This window comes from Camarhynchus parvulus, chromosome 12, assembly GCF_901933205.1.
Source record: "Camarhynchus parvulus chromosome 12, STF_HiC, whole genome shotgun sequence".
Lineage (NCBI taxonomy): Eukaryota > Metazoa > Chordata > Aves > Passeriformes > Thraupidae > Camarhynchus > Camarhynchus parvulus.
The window spans coordinates 19295544-19309684 of NC_044582.1; the positions used below are offsets into that span (position 1 = coordinate 19295544).

Consider the following 14141-nt stretch of genomic DNA (forward strand, 5'->3'; position numbering starts at 1 on the left):
GAGGTGTGGGAGTCTGACAGCACTACAGAAAATCTCTGAGGAACTGGGTGGTCCTTCAGGTCCCCCTCCCAACCCCACCCATTGTATGGTTGGCAGTGAAAAGGAAGTCACTTTTCTAAGATGTGTGGGTGATCTGAGGGAGGTGATGCCCTGGCACAGGTGCCCAGAGCAGCTGGGGCTGCCCCTGGATCCCTGGCAGTGCCCAAGGCCAGGTTGGACACTGGGGCTGGAGCAGCCTGGGATGGTGGAAGGTGTCCCTGCCATGGCAGGGGTGGGATGAGACAATCATGAAGGTCCCTCCAATGCAAACCACTCTGTGATTCTGGGACTGGGCAGGTTCCTGCACATGGGTTCTGCTGGCCCAGAGTGTGTTAGAGGCCAGGGGATGAACAGCAGCTACACCTGGTCTAGCATTTATGAAGGAGCAATTAAAGGTTGCCTCCAAAATATGTGCTTCGTCTGGTGGGAACATCTGAGAGACATATTCTGCATCAGCTGGAATTGGGAATGTGCCAGGGCATGGATTTGCTGGTCAGGAGGGAATGGCAACAGGTGGTGGTGTCCCTTTGGGTGTCAGAGTTTGGGAGTAAAGGGAACAAAACCAGGATGTTCCAGCATCCTCGAGATCTGGGCGTGCAGAAGAAAAATGGGTCTGGAGATCTTAAAATAGAACGAGCTCAGCTGCATTTCTTCGGGTTTGGGAGTACGGGGTTACATCCAAACTCCTCCTCCTCACCGCTCCATTGGTACCCACCTCGGCGGGCGGAGGCTCCGGTTCCCATGGCACAATCCGGAGTGATGCTTCGGATGCCCTGGGCTGCCCGGGTGCTCCCGCTGTCCCCGGCTGTCCCCGGCGGCACTGCCGGGAGAGCCCGCGGCGCTGCGCTCCCCGCCGGGAGAGCGAGGCGGAGGATGCTGCCGCTGCCGCTGCTCCGGCGGGGCTGAGCGAGCATCCCCCGCGCAGCGCCTGGGGCGGGCGCTCCCGAGCCGCGCTGCCCGAGCCCGCTCCGGCTGCGGGGAACGGGGTGCGGGGTGCGGGGTGCGGCAGCGAGGTGCGGGGAGCGGGGTGCGGGAGCGAGGTGCGGGGAGCGGAGCCGCCGCGTTCCCCCGCTTCCCCCGTCCGCAGCGCCGCGGGTCCGGTACAGCCGCCAGCCCCATCCCGGGCAAGGCCGGGACCCCGCGGCTCCGCGCCCGTGCCCACGCCGATGCCCGTGCCCATGCCCATGCCCGTGCCCATGCCCATGCCCGTGCCCACGCCGATGCCCGTGCCCATGCCCGTTCCCATGCCCACGCCGGTGCCCACGCCGGTGCCCACGCCGGTGCCCGTGCCCGTGGCCGGCCGGGGCGGTGCGGCGGGCGCTGCGCAGCGGCGGCGGGCGGGGCGGGGGCGGGCGGGGGCGGGCGGCCGGGCCCGTTTAAAGCGGCAGCGGCGCGGCGCGCTCCCAGTGCCGGTGCCGGAGCGCGGCGGGCAGGGCAGGGCAGGGCAGGGCGGCCGAACCCGCAGCCCTCCCCCGGCCACCCCACCCCGGCCGGCCCGGCCCCCGGGGAGCGCGGGGCAGCGCCCGGGGGCGGCGGCGGCATCACCATGGGCCGGCCGGGCAGGGTGCTGCGGCTGCTGGCGCTGCTGGAGCTGCCCTGCTGCCTGCTGGAGCTGCTGCTCGGGGAGGCGGCCCGCGGGCAGGAGATGTACGCGCCCCACTCCATCCGGCTGGAGGGGGACATCACCCTGGGCGGCCTCTTCCCCGTGCACGCCAAGGGCCCCCTGAGCTCCCCCTGCGGGGACATCAAGAAGCAGAACGGCATCCACAGGCTGGAGGCGATGCTCTACGCCCTGGACCAGATCAACAGCGACCCGGACCTGCTGCCCAACGTCACTCTGGGAGCCCGCATCCTGGACACCTGCTCCCTGGACACCTACGCGCTGGAGCAGTCCCTCACCTTCGTCCAGGCGCTCATCCAGAAGGACACCTCCGACGTGAGGTGCACCAACGGCGAGCCGCCCGTCTTCGTCAAGCCGGAGAAAGTAGTTGGAGTGATCGGGGCGTCGGGAAGTTCCGTGTCCATTATGGTGGCCAACATCCTCCGGCTGTTCCAGGTAGGGCCGTGCCGCGGGGCTCCGCCGCTCCCGGCTCCCCCTGTGCCTCTCCAGGTGCTCCATCCGCCTCCCTCCGGAGCAGCTGCTTCCCCTCCCCGCCGCCCTCTCCCTTCTCCACGGTGCGTGGCGCTTTCTGGATTTATCGCCCCATTTGCACGAAGCAATGCCTGAGGGAAAAGAGGGAAAAAAAAAAAAAAAAGGAAGAGAAGAGGCGCTGGTTGCGCTGGGTTTGCGTTAGAGAGAGCCATGGCTCGGCGGGGATGGATGCGGGCGCACGGATCCCGGCGGGGCACGGATCCCAGCGGGGCACGGCCGGCTCCGCTCCGCACACGGAATCCCGGCGGTGCGGGCACGGCTGGCGGGGCCGCGGCCCCGGCCCGGGGGTCGCGGGGGGGTCGGGAGGGGGTCAGGAGGGGCTTTCTCCGGGTGAGCCGGGGCTGTGCGGGGCAGCCCCAGCGCCCAGCGCCTGCCCGGCTCGGTGCCGGCTGCCCCCGAGCCCGGCCGGCCGGAGAGGGGGCAGCGGGGGCGGCTCAGCCCCAGGCTCCGGGGCTCGGGAGGAGCGAGGGATGAGCAGAGCCGGAGGATTACAGAGCCGTGTATGTGTGTGTGTGCGTGTGTGTGTGTGTGTGTGTGTGTGTGTGTGTGTGTGCGGGGGAGATGCGCTGCAGCGCTGCCCGTTCTCCCCCTCCTCGCCTCTCCCCCGTTCGCGCTGCGATCGCGCCCGTCTCGCCCCCGGCGCCGCGCCTCGCTGGGTGTCAGGCACGGAGATTTGTCACCCCCGCTCTTCTCCTGCCCCAGGGCCGTGCGAGGCGGCCATCTGTCCGGCTCTGGCCGGGGCTGGATCCCCCCGGGATGCGGGGGTGTCCCCCCGGGATGAGGGGGTGTCAGGGCCGGGATGTCCCCCCGGGATGAGGGGGTGTTCCCCCGGGGCCGGGATGTCCCCCCGGGATGAGGGGGTGTCCCCCGGATGAGGGGGTGTCAGGGCCTGGGTGCCCCCCGGGATGAGGGGGTGTCCCCGGGGGGTGTCGCCCCGGGGTGCCCCGGTGCTCCTCGGCAGGTGTCCCCGCGTGCGGTGAAGCGGGCCCAGCGAGGGTTCAGATGCATGTGGAGGGAGCGTTCCTACGCCTTCGCATGCGGAAGGTGGTGGAGGGATTTTTTTTTTAATTTTTGTGCAGCGGGCGGAGAGATCCCCCGCTTTTCCCAGCTGGAAACTTGTGAGGCTTTCACGGCAAAACCGCTCGGCGCTGTAGCAGCCGCCGAGCCTGCCCGCTCCCATCTGCTGCCGGTGCCATCCCCGGCCGCGGCCAGCGGGGCGATGCTGCCCTGAGCTGAGCCCGGGCATTTCCCTGATATATTTATTTCATGATATCACACCCACGAGCCGCTCCTTTGCCGTGCTCGCCTGCATCGTGGCAGATCGCAGCGCATGGCTGCAGTTCAGCGCTGAATCCCCGGGTCTGTGTGCCCTCACCGTGCCGTGCCTCCCGCTCCGGCTGCTGCCGCTCCCCTGAGCCCGGAGCCGCCTGAGCCCGGCTCGCCTTGTGCCCGGCTCGCCTGAGCCCGGCTCGCCTTGTGCCCGGCTCGCCTTGTGCCCGGCTCTCCTTGTGCCCGGAGCCGCCTGAGCCCGGCTCGCCTTGTGCCCGGCCCCCTGAGCCCGGCTCCCCTGAGCCCGGCTCTCCTTGTGCCCGGAGCCGCCTTGTGCCCGGAGCCGCCTTGTGCCCGGCTCTCCTTGTGCCCGGCTCGCCTTGTGCCCGGCTCGCCTGAGCCCGGCTCGCCTTGTGCCCGGCTCGCCTTGTGCCCGGAGCCGCCTGAGCCCGGCTCGCCTTGTGCCCGCCCCCTGAGCCCGGCCCTTGAGCCCGGCTCCCCTTGTCCCGCTCGCCTTGTGCCCGGCTCTTGTGCCCGGCTCTCCTTGCGCCCGAGCCGCCTCAGCCGCTCGCCTGGAGCCCGGACGCGGAGCCCGGCTCCCTGACCCGCTCGCGCGCCCGAGCGCGGTTCAGCCGCTGCCAGGAGGGCGGAGGAGGCAGCTCCCCCGCCGAGCCATCCCAGTTCTGCCGGGGACACCCCGCGAGACCTTTCGAAGGGATAATGCCACAATAGCTGCAAAGCCTCTGGTGTTACATAGTAGACTTGTCAGAAAATAAGATACTTGGACAGTTTCTCCATGTAGAGATATTTATATAAACTAAATATTTTAATGTCTTGTGACTAAGCATCTGTTCAAAATTGCAATTTAACCAGATCATCCAGAAAGCAGGAACTGGCCCATACTGAGGGAATTTACTGAATATCTATTTTACAGCTTGGATGAGCCACCTTGAAGCAGATCTTTCATGCTGTAAAACCATTCCCTGTTGTCCTCTCCTCCTTCAAAACACAATTTAGAACATGCTCAGCCACAGAGAAATAGAAAATAACTATTTTAGGAGGAGAAGTAGACCTGTTCAACAGCTAAGTGTCATTGTGTGTGGGTGGATGAGAAGCTCTAAGTTAGCGGAAAGAAGAAAACCAAGTACCAGTCACAAAAAATCTTGTTAACCTCAGAACTCTCTGAAATTCCTGAGTGTGGCAGCCAGCTTCTTTCTCAGGGGTCACTGTGGGTTTTGCTGCCTGGGGCAGTGGGTGAGGGGAGGGTGGATGGCTCTTGAGCGCTTACTTGCATGCCCAAACTGGCTTTCCTCTCACATCTGGTAGGTAAAAGCTCCGTGGAGGCCCCTGCAAAGAAACCTTAATGGAGTTTCTGCCTCTCTGACAATATCTTGGAAGAGAAGTATTTGTGCTGTGCCTCGATGTAGGGAGCAAATGGGTGTAAATCTGTACATACAGAAATACATAACCCATCCAGAGCACAGCAGGGCTTCCTCGGGCAGCTCCCGCTGCTTCAGGCGCTTCTCCCCGGCAGGGGCCAGGTCCGTGCAGGCTCTTCATCTTCCTCTCTGCATGGGAGGCTGTGCTGGCTGTGCCTGCAGCTCGCTCCCAGCGCAGGGCTGCGAGCAGCCTCCGCCAAAGCCAACAGGTGCAGCAGCAGGAGAGCCAGGGCCGGGCTCCTCGGGCTGCAGCTCATCCCTGCAGTTACTGCTGCAGGCGCTGTGGGAGCTTTGTGGGAGCTTTCCTGGGGTGGGAAACGATGGGGGATCTCATGGCACTGGGGGTTTGCTGTGATCAGTCCCTCCCCTGCCTCTGCACTCACCCCTCACTCAGCCCTGAGCTGCTCCTTGGGTAAAAGAGCCTGGGAATAGCTGGGGTGGGAGGTTCCTCCAGGGATGGGGGCAGGCACGGAGTGCTGCTGGAGCCCAGGGGAGCTGGAACCCAGCTCAAGGGCTGGTGCTGATGGAGCCAAATGAGACTTTGGGCTGGGCCCTGCTCCTGCTGGGTCCCCCAGGACGTGTGGGTGGGCACAGCCATCACCAGTAGGGCAGGATGCCTCATCAGGCCCCCTCCAGCAGGACTGCAGTGAGCTGAGGAGGGCTGGAAGTGCCCAGTGCCAGCTCAGGGTCTGAGGCAGGGGAGGCTGCACCCCGGGGTCAGTGTCTGCCCCTGCCCAGGGCTCGGTGGGACCTGCTGCAGGTCCTTGGGTTAAAATAATGGGTGAGGAGCATCAGCAGTGGCTGGTCAGAGCAGGGCAGAGCCCGCCCTGGGCAGGGCTGGGTGTCTGAGTGAACAGGAGCTGCTCCAGCTTGGCCATGGCTTCCCCAGCAAGGGATTGAGGCAGGAGGTGCCTCGAGCTGGGTTCTTTTCCATCTCTGTTCTTTACCTTCACTCCATCCATCAGGAGGGCCTGGGGAGCAGGGCGGGTGTGCCCAGCCCAGGGCCTGCCCGTGCTGCAGCCCTGGGTGATGCTCCAGGGGGATCAGCCTTGGGTGATGCTCCAGGGGGATCAGTCAGGCTGCAGCCCTGGGTGATGCTCCAGGGGGATCAGGTCAGGCTGCTGGAGTGTGCAGGTGGCCCTGCACCAACACTCAAGTGTGTCAAAGGCAGGGACTTCTTTCCAACACAATTCTATCAGTGCACACCAGTAAATAGCAGCCCGGTCATAAATTAAATATCTCTCCTAAAAATAACACCAAAATAATTTGGAAAGCTGCTTCCAAATGCACCAGGGAGTTCAGGCAGGATGCTTTTAGGCTGCTGGTTTTGCTTTGGAGAAAATGCTGTTCCTTTGCAGGGCTGTAGCTTTCCCTACAAATGCAACTCCATGATAAAACCATGGCCAGGGTGTTTCATACCTTCTGGGAGTAGAACCGTGCAAAATGGGGAACATCAGCACCCTGACTCCTCTTTTAATGCTGCAAGACTTATTTTTGTGCTCCCTGCACTTATTTTTGCGCTCCCTGCAGACTTCTCCTGACAGGCTTTAATAATGAACAAATTACTGCTTCAGGTTTGTGTCCTCGGTGGATGCAATTTGAAAGAGTCAATCAAGAATAATTTTGTTCTTGCCTAAATCCCTGTGGGATTTCATCAGGGGTGGCTCTGGTGGCCCAGAGGGGGCTGTTCCTGAGCCCCTCCAGGGAACTCTGCAGCAGAGTGGGCTAAGGCAGCGCAGGGAGATTGGGAGTGGAAATTGGAACATCCCTGCTCTCCCTGGGGGTGTTGGCTGCCTTTCCTTCCTGCTGAAGGAGGGAGATGACAGTTGCAGTCCTGCCTTCTGCTCCAGACACAGTAATCACAAAAATGAGATTATTTGGAAAGGAAGGGAGCTTAAAAGTGCAGCTCTGAGTTGGATGCTGCTCTTTTCTTGCAAAGTGCTTTTGCCAGGCTCTCTGGGGGAGGCTGTTGGGCTGGGGTTGGGATGGAATGGGATTGGGATGGGGTTCAGCTGCTCCAGGGAGCGAGGGGAGCTCTGGAGCCTGCTCCTGCTGGGAGTGCTCCTCGGGCACAGGGAGGAAGGGCAGGGCTGTGTGAGGATGTACAGAACCAAATGTGCTCCCGTGGTTCCATCAGATCCCTCGGAAGTGTTTGCTTTCTGATGGATTCCCCACTGCTGATCTGATCAGTGTCTAGAAACCCCTTGTAATTCCCAGGAAAATGTCTGCAATCTGGTTGTTCCTTCTTCTCATAGTTCCAGTTTCTTGCAGGAATGTGGGATCCCATTCCATGGGAGATAATTTCCATTCCCAGCCCACATCTGAGCCCCTCCTGCTGACCTTGCCCTGAGGCGCTGCTGGGGAGGTTTCATGGCTGGAATGTACCTGGGCTCTCACTGGGGCTCGGGAGGAAAACTCCCCCATTTCAGCAGTGTGTTTCTCTGGATGCTAATTTACTGGGAACCCCTGACCTGATGGGTGCATTCTCCTCTCCTCACTTCAAACTGGACAATACTTTTTAGGCAATGGAGTAATGATTCATTTTAGAGAAGATATTTCAGGAAACTCCACATTTTTTGGTTTCTCACATAGAGAATGCAACAAAAAGCTGAAAATAGGAAACAGCAACCTTTAATTCTTTGCCTCCTCTCAAAAAAAGGGGGTTTGTGTTCTTTAATGAGCTTTCATTTCAGCCTGTAAGTATTTGTCCTTGTTGGTAGTGAGGCCCTGATGTGTGTCAGACCCTGAGCCATGCAGGGCTGTGCCTCTGCTGTAAGGCTGCTCCTGAGATGTGGGATCTGATTTTTCCTGTATAAATAAAAGGCCAGGAATATCCTCCCTTCAGGAATTCCACATGGGGAGTCACTAATGAGAGGTTGGAGGTGCTGTGAAGGTATTTTTCTGGAACGCTGTGTTTTGGAGGCAAAATTCATTTTCTCGACAAGGCAGAATTCAATTTGAGCAATAATCTTGGCTCTTAATCTGTTTTCAAGTGTCTCTCTTGAGGCAGGAGGGACTGCAAAGGGTCATTTGGAAGGAGAGTGGTTCTGGCAGGAGAGGGATGCTCGTCCATGGAGAGGGAGGGATGATGGGCACAGGATTCAGGGGTCATTGGGACTGGCACCAGGGGTGCAGGAACAGGGAGAGCAGATTTCCAGCAAGTTCACTTGTGCAGTTCCCAATTTACTCTTTGAAACAAAGTAAGGTGACCTCTCTGGAATGACAAATGGAGGGATCATTTCAAGGCATTAATTTCTATATAAGAATTATTGATCTGCTTTGGAATCTCATAACAGTAATACTACAAAACTACATGTACTCTGTTCCATATTTTATTCTATTAAATGAGTTTTGCTTGGAGGCATTAAAAGCATCCAGCACAATACTCTGTTTCATAAGATCAGATGTTGTTATTTCTATTTATAGTGGTATTCAAATTAATCTCAATGAGTGACAATGCTGACTGTCCCAGACACTGGACCATGATGAATTTTATCATAATATTGGGAGATACCAAGCATGTAATGAAGGCTGTTTGGAGAGCATGGAATCCAATATAGCCGGGCCATTAGTGTGGTGAGAGGGTACCCAGGCAGAGAGAGCTAAAGGAGAACAAGGATTTCCAGAGCTCTGCTCCTTCCTGGTGATTCATGAGCTCCTCCCAGGCCCTTCTGCTAAGGCAGTGCAGTTGTTCTGAGCCACCACCACTTTAATGGCAATAAAGCCTGCTCCTGCTCCTGCTCCTGCTCCTGCTCCTGCTCCTGTTCCTGCTCCTGCTCCTGCTCCTGCTCCTGGCCTGGACCATGGGCCAGGAAAAGGTGGTGGCCCTGTCCCACCCAGGCCACAGCTCCCCCCTGTGCTGTCCCTGGCTGCAGCGAGCCCAGCCCTGAGCCTGCAGAGCTCTGCAGCCCTGGCTGCTGCCCCAGGAGCACACACTGACAGTTCTTGGGGTGGCCTGGAGCTCCTCGGTGTCCCCAGGGCCACCATGGGCTGTGCGTGCCCTGTTCTTTCAGGGGGTGCAGGAGGTGTTAAGGGGCTGTCCAGCTCCATAGGCTGTGTGTGTTTCCCGTTCTTTGGCAGCTCAGGGGATGCTGGATGGGTGCAGTGGGTGCTGTGGGGCTGTCCAGCTCCATGGGCTGTGTGTGTTTCCCGTTCTTTGGCAGCTCAGGGGATGCAGTGGGTGCTATGGGGGTGTCCCCCTCCATAGGCTGTGTGTGTTTCCCGTTCTTTGGCAGCTCAGGGGATGCTGGATGGGTGCTGTGGGTGCTGTGGGGCTGTCCCCCTCCATGGGCCGTGTTTTGGAGCAAAGCCTTTTGCAGCAGAGCCGGTGTCAGGCGCAGGATGGGGCACCCCAGGCACACCTGAGCTTCCCCCAGGGCTCCCCCCCCTTCAGGGGGCACAAAGTGCCTCTGGCTGACCGAGGGCACCCCAGGGCCCCGTGGCTGAGGCTGTGGTGCTGAGGACACTTCTGCTGTGTCATTTGGGATCTGGAGAGCATTAAGATGCTGGGTGAGTGCTGGGCATTCTCCTCTCCCTCAGCTGTCGGGTGATGCTGGCCATGCCTCCCTTCCCAGCCCTTTGAAATGAGCTTGGCAAGTGTTCCCAAAGCCCTGGGACGTGCTCCTGGCTGGAGATCAGCCCTGGGCCCTGGGAGCAGCGAGGCACTTGGGCTGCCTGGCCTCTGACGGACACTGGGAAGAGGAGAAGCCTGGAGACCTCTCCTTGGCAGTGCCCTGCGCTGCCTGAGGCGCTGCAGGTCCAGTGTTTGCGCATTCAGGGCACATCCAACAGCTCTATTTTGGTCTGGCTTTTTGGGAAAAGGATGGGCTGAGCTGTGGGGGTGGAGGGGAAGGTTTGGAGCAGTCACAGGTCACAAGATTTCGTCCTGATGATGGTTCTGCTTAATGCCACTGAGCATGGTTGTGCTTGTGGGTGTTGATAGATAGACAGACAGACAGACAGACAGACAGAAATATCATTGTTGTGCATTCTTACACTGTAAATGTGAGCTGTTTCTTTAAGGTCTTGCTCAGGGCTTGGGCTGGGAAGGAGAGAGCTGTGCTGGGTGAGCAGAGGATGGAGCGCCTCTGGGTGAGCCCTGGCACCTGTTTGGCTTTTTGGTCCTGCCTGTCTCACATTTAGATGATGTCAGGGGCCACAACAATCAATCATGGGTGATAAACAGAGAAAAGATGTGGTTTAGGAATGCTGGGCCACCTCAGAGGCTCCAGCAGCACCAGCAACAGGCTGTGTTGGGGCTTGGCTGCTCCTGTGTGGGGAGAGCAAAGGGAGGAGAGGCTGAAGCTGCTGGGAACCAGGGAAGAGCATGGAGACGTTGGTGTTGGCTCTGCAGGGTGAGAGGTGCTGGAGGAGGATGCTGTGCAGGAACAGCTCTGCTCCACAGCAGCAGAGCCCCTGCAGCCATGCCAGGGGTGCCAGCAGGGCCAGGGAGGGCACAGCCCAGGCAGCTGGCACACTGCCCTGCCCAGGGCAGAGCCCTGCTGGGGCTGCTGGGCCACTGCCAGCTCACAGGCTGGGGAATCTGCAGCTGCCTGGCTGTGATCTGGAGCTGTCTGGGTGTGATCCTGGAGCTGTGATCCTGGAGCTGCCCAGGTGTGTGATCCTGGAGCTGCCCAGGTGTGTGATCCTGGAGCTGCCCTGCTGGGTGTCAGTGCAGAGCCCTTGTCCCCATGCTGTCCTGGTGTCCTGGGACAGCATTTGCTGGTTTACAAACACCTCTGGCTACCCACAGCTTGCTGCTGAAATAATAACAGCCAGGTAGATCTGATGGGTGGCTGGAACTGAACCCTGGGATTTAATGGCAGCTCCCAGAGCACAGACAGCACCTCCCCAGCAGAGACAGCCCTGAGTGCCTGGAGTTGTTTCCCATGTGGATCCCACCAAAAACCAGTCCTAATGGATAGAACCAAGGCCAAATTCCATTTAATAAAAAATGGCAGGAATAACTACAAAAATAAAGACAAACTGTCAGCTCAGATTTGGCAGGAAGTTGTTATTTTTGCAGGAATAAAATTCAGCACTAATAGAGATGGTTTAGTGATTTTTAAAGCAGGTAATTTTGTGGCAGGGCTTGAATGCACAGAAATTATATTGACAATAAAAATTAATTAAACGACTTTTTGTGGGTTTGTAGTTTTTCTATCTGACAGCAGGACAGAAAATCTCCGAGTAACTGGATGATCCTTAAGGTCCCTTCCATCCCAACCCCTTCCATGGATGATGACGCAAAGGAAATTATCTTTTTGAGATGCGTCTGCTATGGCTACATGGAGGATTTGCAAAGGAGGAAGGGATGTTTTGATTCCCCAGCAAGCCTGGGACAACTGGAAGGAACAACTGGCAGGGGCTGCCCAGGGAGCTCTGCAGTGCCCATCCCTGGGGGTGGCACCTGGAGGTGGCACTCAGAGCAGGGACAAGGTGGGCATTGGGCACAGCTGGCACTCCCTGGGCTGGGAGGGCTGTGCCAGCCTCAGGGACCCTGGGGCTCTCTGCCCTGGGAGCTCCTTGCCTGTTTTATCTCCTGCAGCAGAATGTTGGTGTCCCGGGTGAAGGGGTTTTGGCCTTCACAGGAATTTGGCAGCTGGCACAAGAAGATGAATTTTCCATCTGCCTGCAGTGCCCGGGGTGGCAGCAGCCCTGAGGGAGTGACAGCTCGTGTGCTCCTGTTTGGCAAACTGGAAATCGGGAATGAGCAATGGCCTGGGGTTTTCCAGCCCCATGGAGGATCCCAGGGCAGCTGCACAAGTCCTTCTACAACACACCAGGATCCCCAACAGCTCAGTGTGAAACAGGAGCACAGCAGAGGTAATGGAGTCCCTGGAACAGCCACTTTCCTTCTTCAGGAATATTTCAGTGATGTGATAAACTGTGAAGAGCATTAAATCCATGAAGAAATGAAATAAATCCCAAATACAATTTTTCCCACCTGTGAAAAATGTATTTTGCTGGGGAATCGAATTGTTGTTAAAAAATGCCTCCCACCCCTGTGCTCATTTTCTCCGGAAGAATTTCCTTGCATTTCAGAAGAGAATGAAATAACTGAAAAGCACTGAGGAATGGGGCTGAGAACTCATCTGTAGAATGTCCTGCTCGAGCCCAGCCCAGCCTGTGCTGCTCCAGCTGGCAGGGAAAGCTGCTGCTGCCTCCTGTGCTGTGCCTGCCATGGCTCTGCTGACAAATGTGGGCAGGGAAAGAGCCAGGGGTGGTTCTGGGGGTGCTCCTCTGCTGGAGCCAGGAGCTGAGCCTGGCCCTGGACCCTGCCAATGTGCAGAACAGCAGTGGGGCTGTTCCTTGGAATCGTGGAACCAGGAAGGTGTCACCCTGTTCTTCTAAGTTCTTCTAAGATGTTACATAGAAAGTAACGAACTTTCTCACACACTTTTCTCTAAATAATTATTGTTTTGCATTCTTTTGTGGAGGAGGAGAAATTTAATGGACTGTTGGTTTGTCCAGTGTCATTGGAGAGGTGACACTGTCATCCTCCAATCCACTGTCACTTTTGAAAATCTATAAATGTTAGAGTCAGAAAGGAAACGCCCTTCTTATTACCTTAGAGATTCCGGGGTCTGCACTGTTTTATTTTGTGTCCTATAGTGACAGTAAGTCTGGAAGAGACCTCCAGGGTGGAGTGCAGCCTTTGGAGTGGATCTGGGGCTCCTCTGACCCCCAACACAGACTGAGGAGGAGCTGAGAGGTTCCATGCCCAGACTGCAGGAGCAGCTGAGAGGTTCCATCCCTGCTCTAATCTACAAGCAGTTGTGGCAGTTCTTTGCAATCTGCTGGGCCAGACTGGCTGCTGTGTGTCACTCTGTCCAGCAGTGATGGACAGACTTCAGGCCATGCTCTATTGGTGAACACTGCTTTGCTTTGCCTTTGCTGCTTTCTCACAGTGAATTTTCAGCAATGAACATGAGTGCTGTGCTGTGTGTGCTTCTCCCTCTTCCCTGAGCAGCTGGGGCTGCCCCTGCATCCCTGGCAGTGCCCAAGGCCAGGCTGGACACTGGGACAATGGGAGGTGTCCCTGCCATGGCAGGGGTGGGATGGGTGGGCTTTGAGGTCCCTCCAAGCCCAACCCATTCCAGGATTCAATGGCCCAGGAGCCAGGAGCTGCCCTGCAGAGCCTGGCAGGGAAGTGTCCAGGTGCTGGGTGAATTCCCTGGCACGCTGAGCACAGGGAAGGGCTGTGCTCAGGAAGTGACAGCCTGTCACTGCACTGAGCAAAACACTCTCAGGAGCTGGAGCAATTTAAAAATAGAAAGCAGGGAGCAAATGGCCTGGCAGGGAGAGGCAGCGCTGGGAGAGCTGGAATTGGCCCTAATGGGCTCAGGCTGTGCTGGGGATGGAGGGCTGTGAGCTGCCGGGGGGAGCACAGGGCTGCTCCTGCTGGCCCCTCTAGCAAAGCTATTTTTATTCCTAATGTGCACTGAGAACTTGCCCAGGCGTGTCTGGGTGCACGAGGGGCTGCTGGGGCTGGGCTGGAGCTGCTGCTCCTGGGGTGGTGGGGAACAAGAGCAAACCCAGGGCTGCTCTGGGACCTGCTTTACATTGCAGAACCCAGGAACTCTGTCAGGCCTGGGTTAGGCAATACCTCATTTCAGAAAGCAGTGCATCACCGGACTCCTGCCTGCAGCAGGTGAGTGCTTGGTGTAAGCCCAGGGAAGCAGAGATGTGATTTTTGGCTGATTTTTATCCCACTCTGGTCCTGTGAGCTTCCCAAATGAGCCCCAGCAGCCCCAGAGATGCTGCTGGTGCCCAGGGACAGCCCAGGGGCCTGCCAGTGCCCAGGGATGTGTGGCACATCCACAGGAGCAGGGTCTGCTGTGCCTGTGCTCAGCTGTGGGGGAGCTCCTGCAGCCTCAAACTTGGCAGGTTCATGGGCAGAACAGAAAAACAAGGTAAAAAAATTTTTTTTTTTTTTTCTTTGCAGGTTATTTTTTCCCCTTCATCTTTCTCCCAGTGCTCATATAAATCAAGCAAAATGTGGTACAACTGGAATCTGTTTTCCTTAACAGTTGGCAAAGTGGTGTCTGTGCTATTGAACCTGAATCCTTTGGCAGATGCCAAACCCACAAAGCCCTTCCCGTTTTATTTTAAAGCCATGCTGCTCATCCTCGTTCCAGGCATCACAGATATAACAGATATATTTGGAAGACATTGTTTGGGGTTTTTTGATCTATATAATACAGCCTGTCATAGAAATGGGTGTGTAACTCGGCAGAACT

General features: G+C 57.8%; 1 protein-coding gene across 2 annotated transcripts in view; it reads left to right on the plus strand.

Moving 5' to 3' along the window:
* Positions 1-1556: 1556 nt before the first annotated feature.
* The window catches only part of GRM7 (glutamate metabotropic receptor 7), a 193852-nt gene continuing 181267 nt past the window's right edge, over positions 1557-14141 (plus strand). The window contains exon 1 of one of the 2 annotated variants that reach the window (XM_030956622.1): positions 1557-2095. In XM_030956622.1, coding sequence (XP_030812482.1) covers positions 1586-2095 — 510 coding nt within the window. In that variant the 5' untranslated portion in view covers positions 1557-1585. The remainder of the gene's footprint in view (positions 2096-14141) is intronic. The other variant, XM_030956621.1, reaches the window with a different exon arrangement.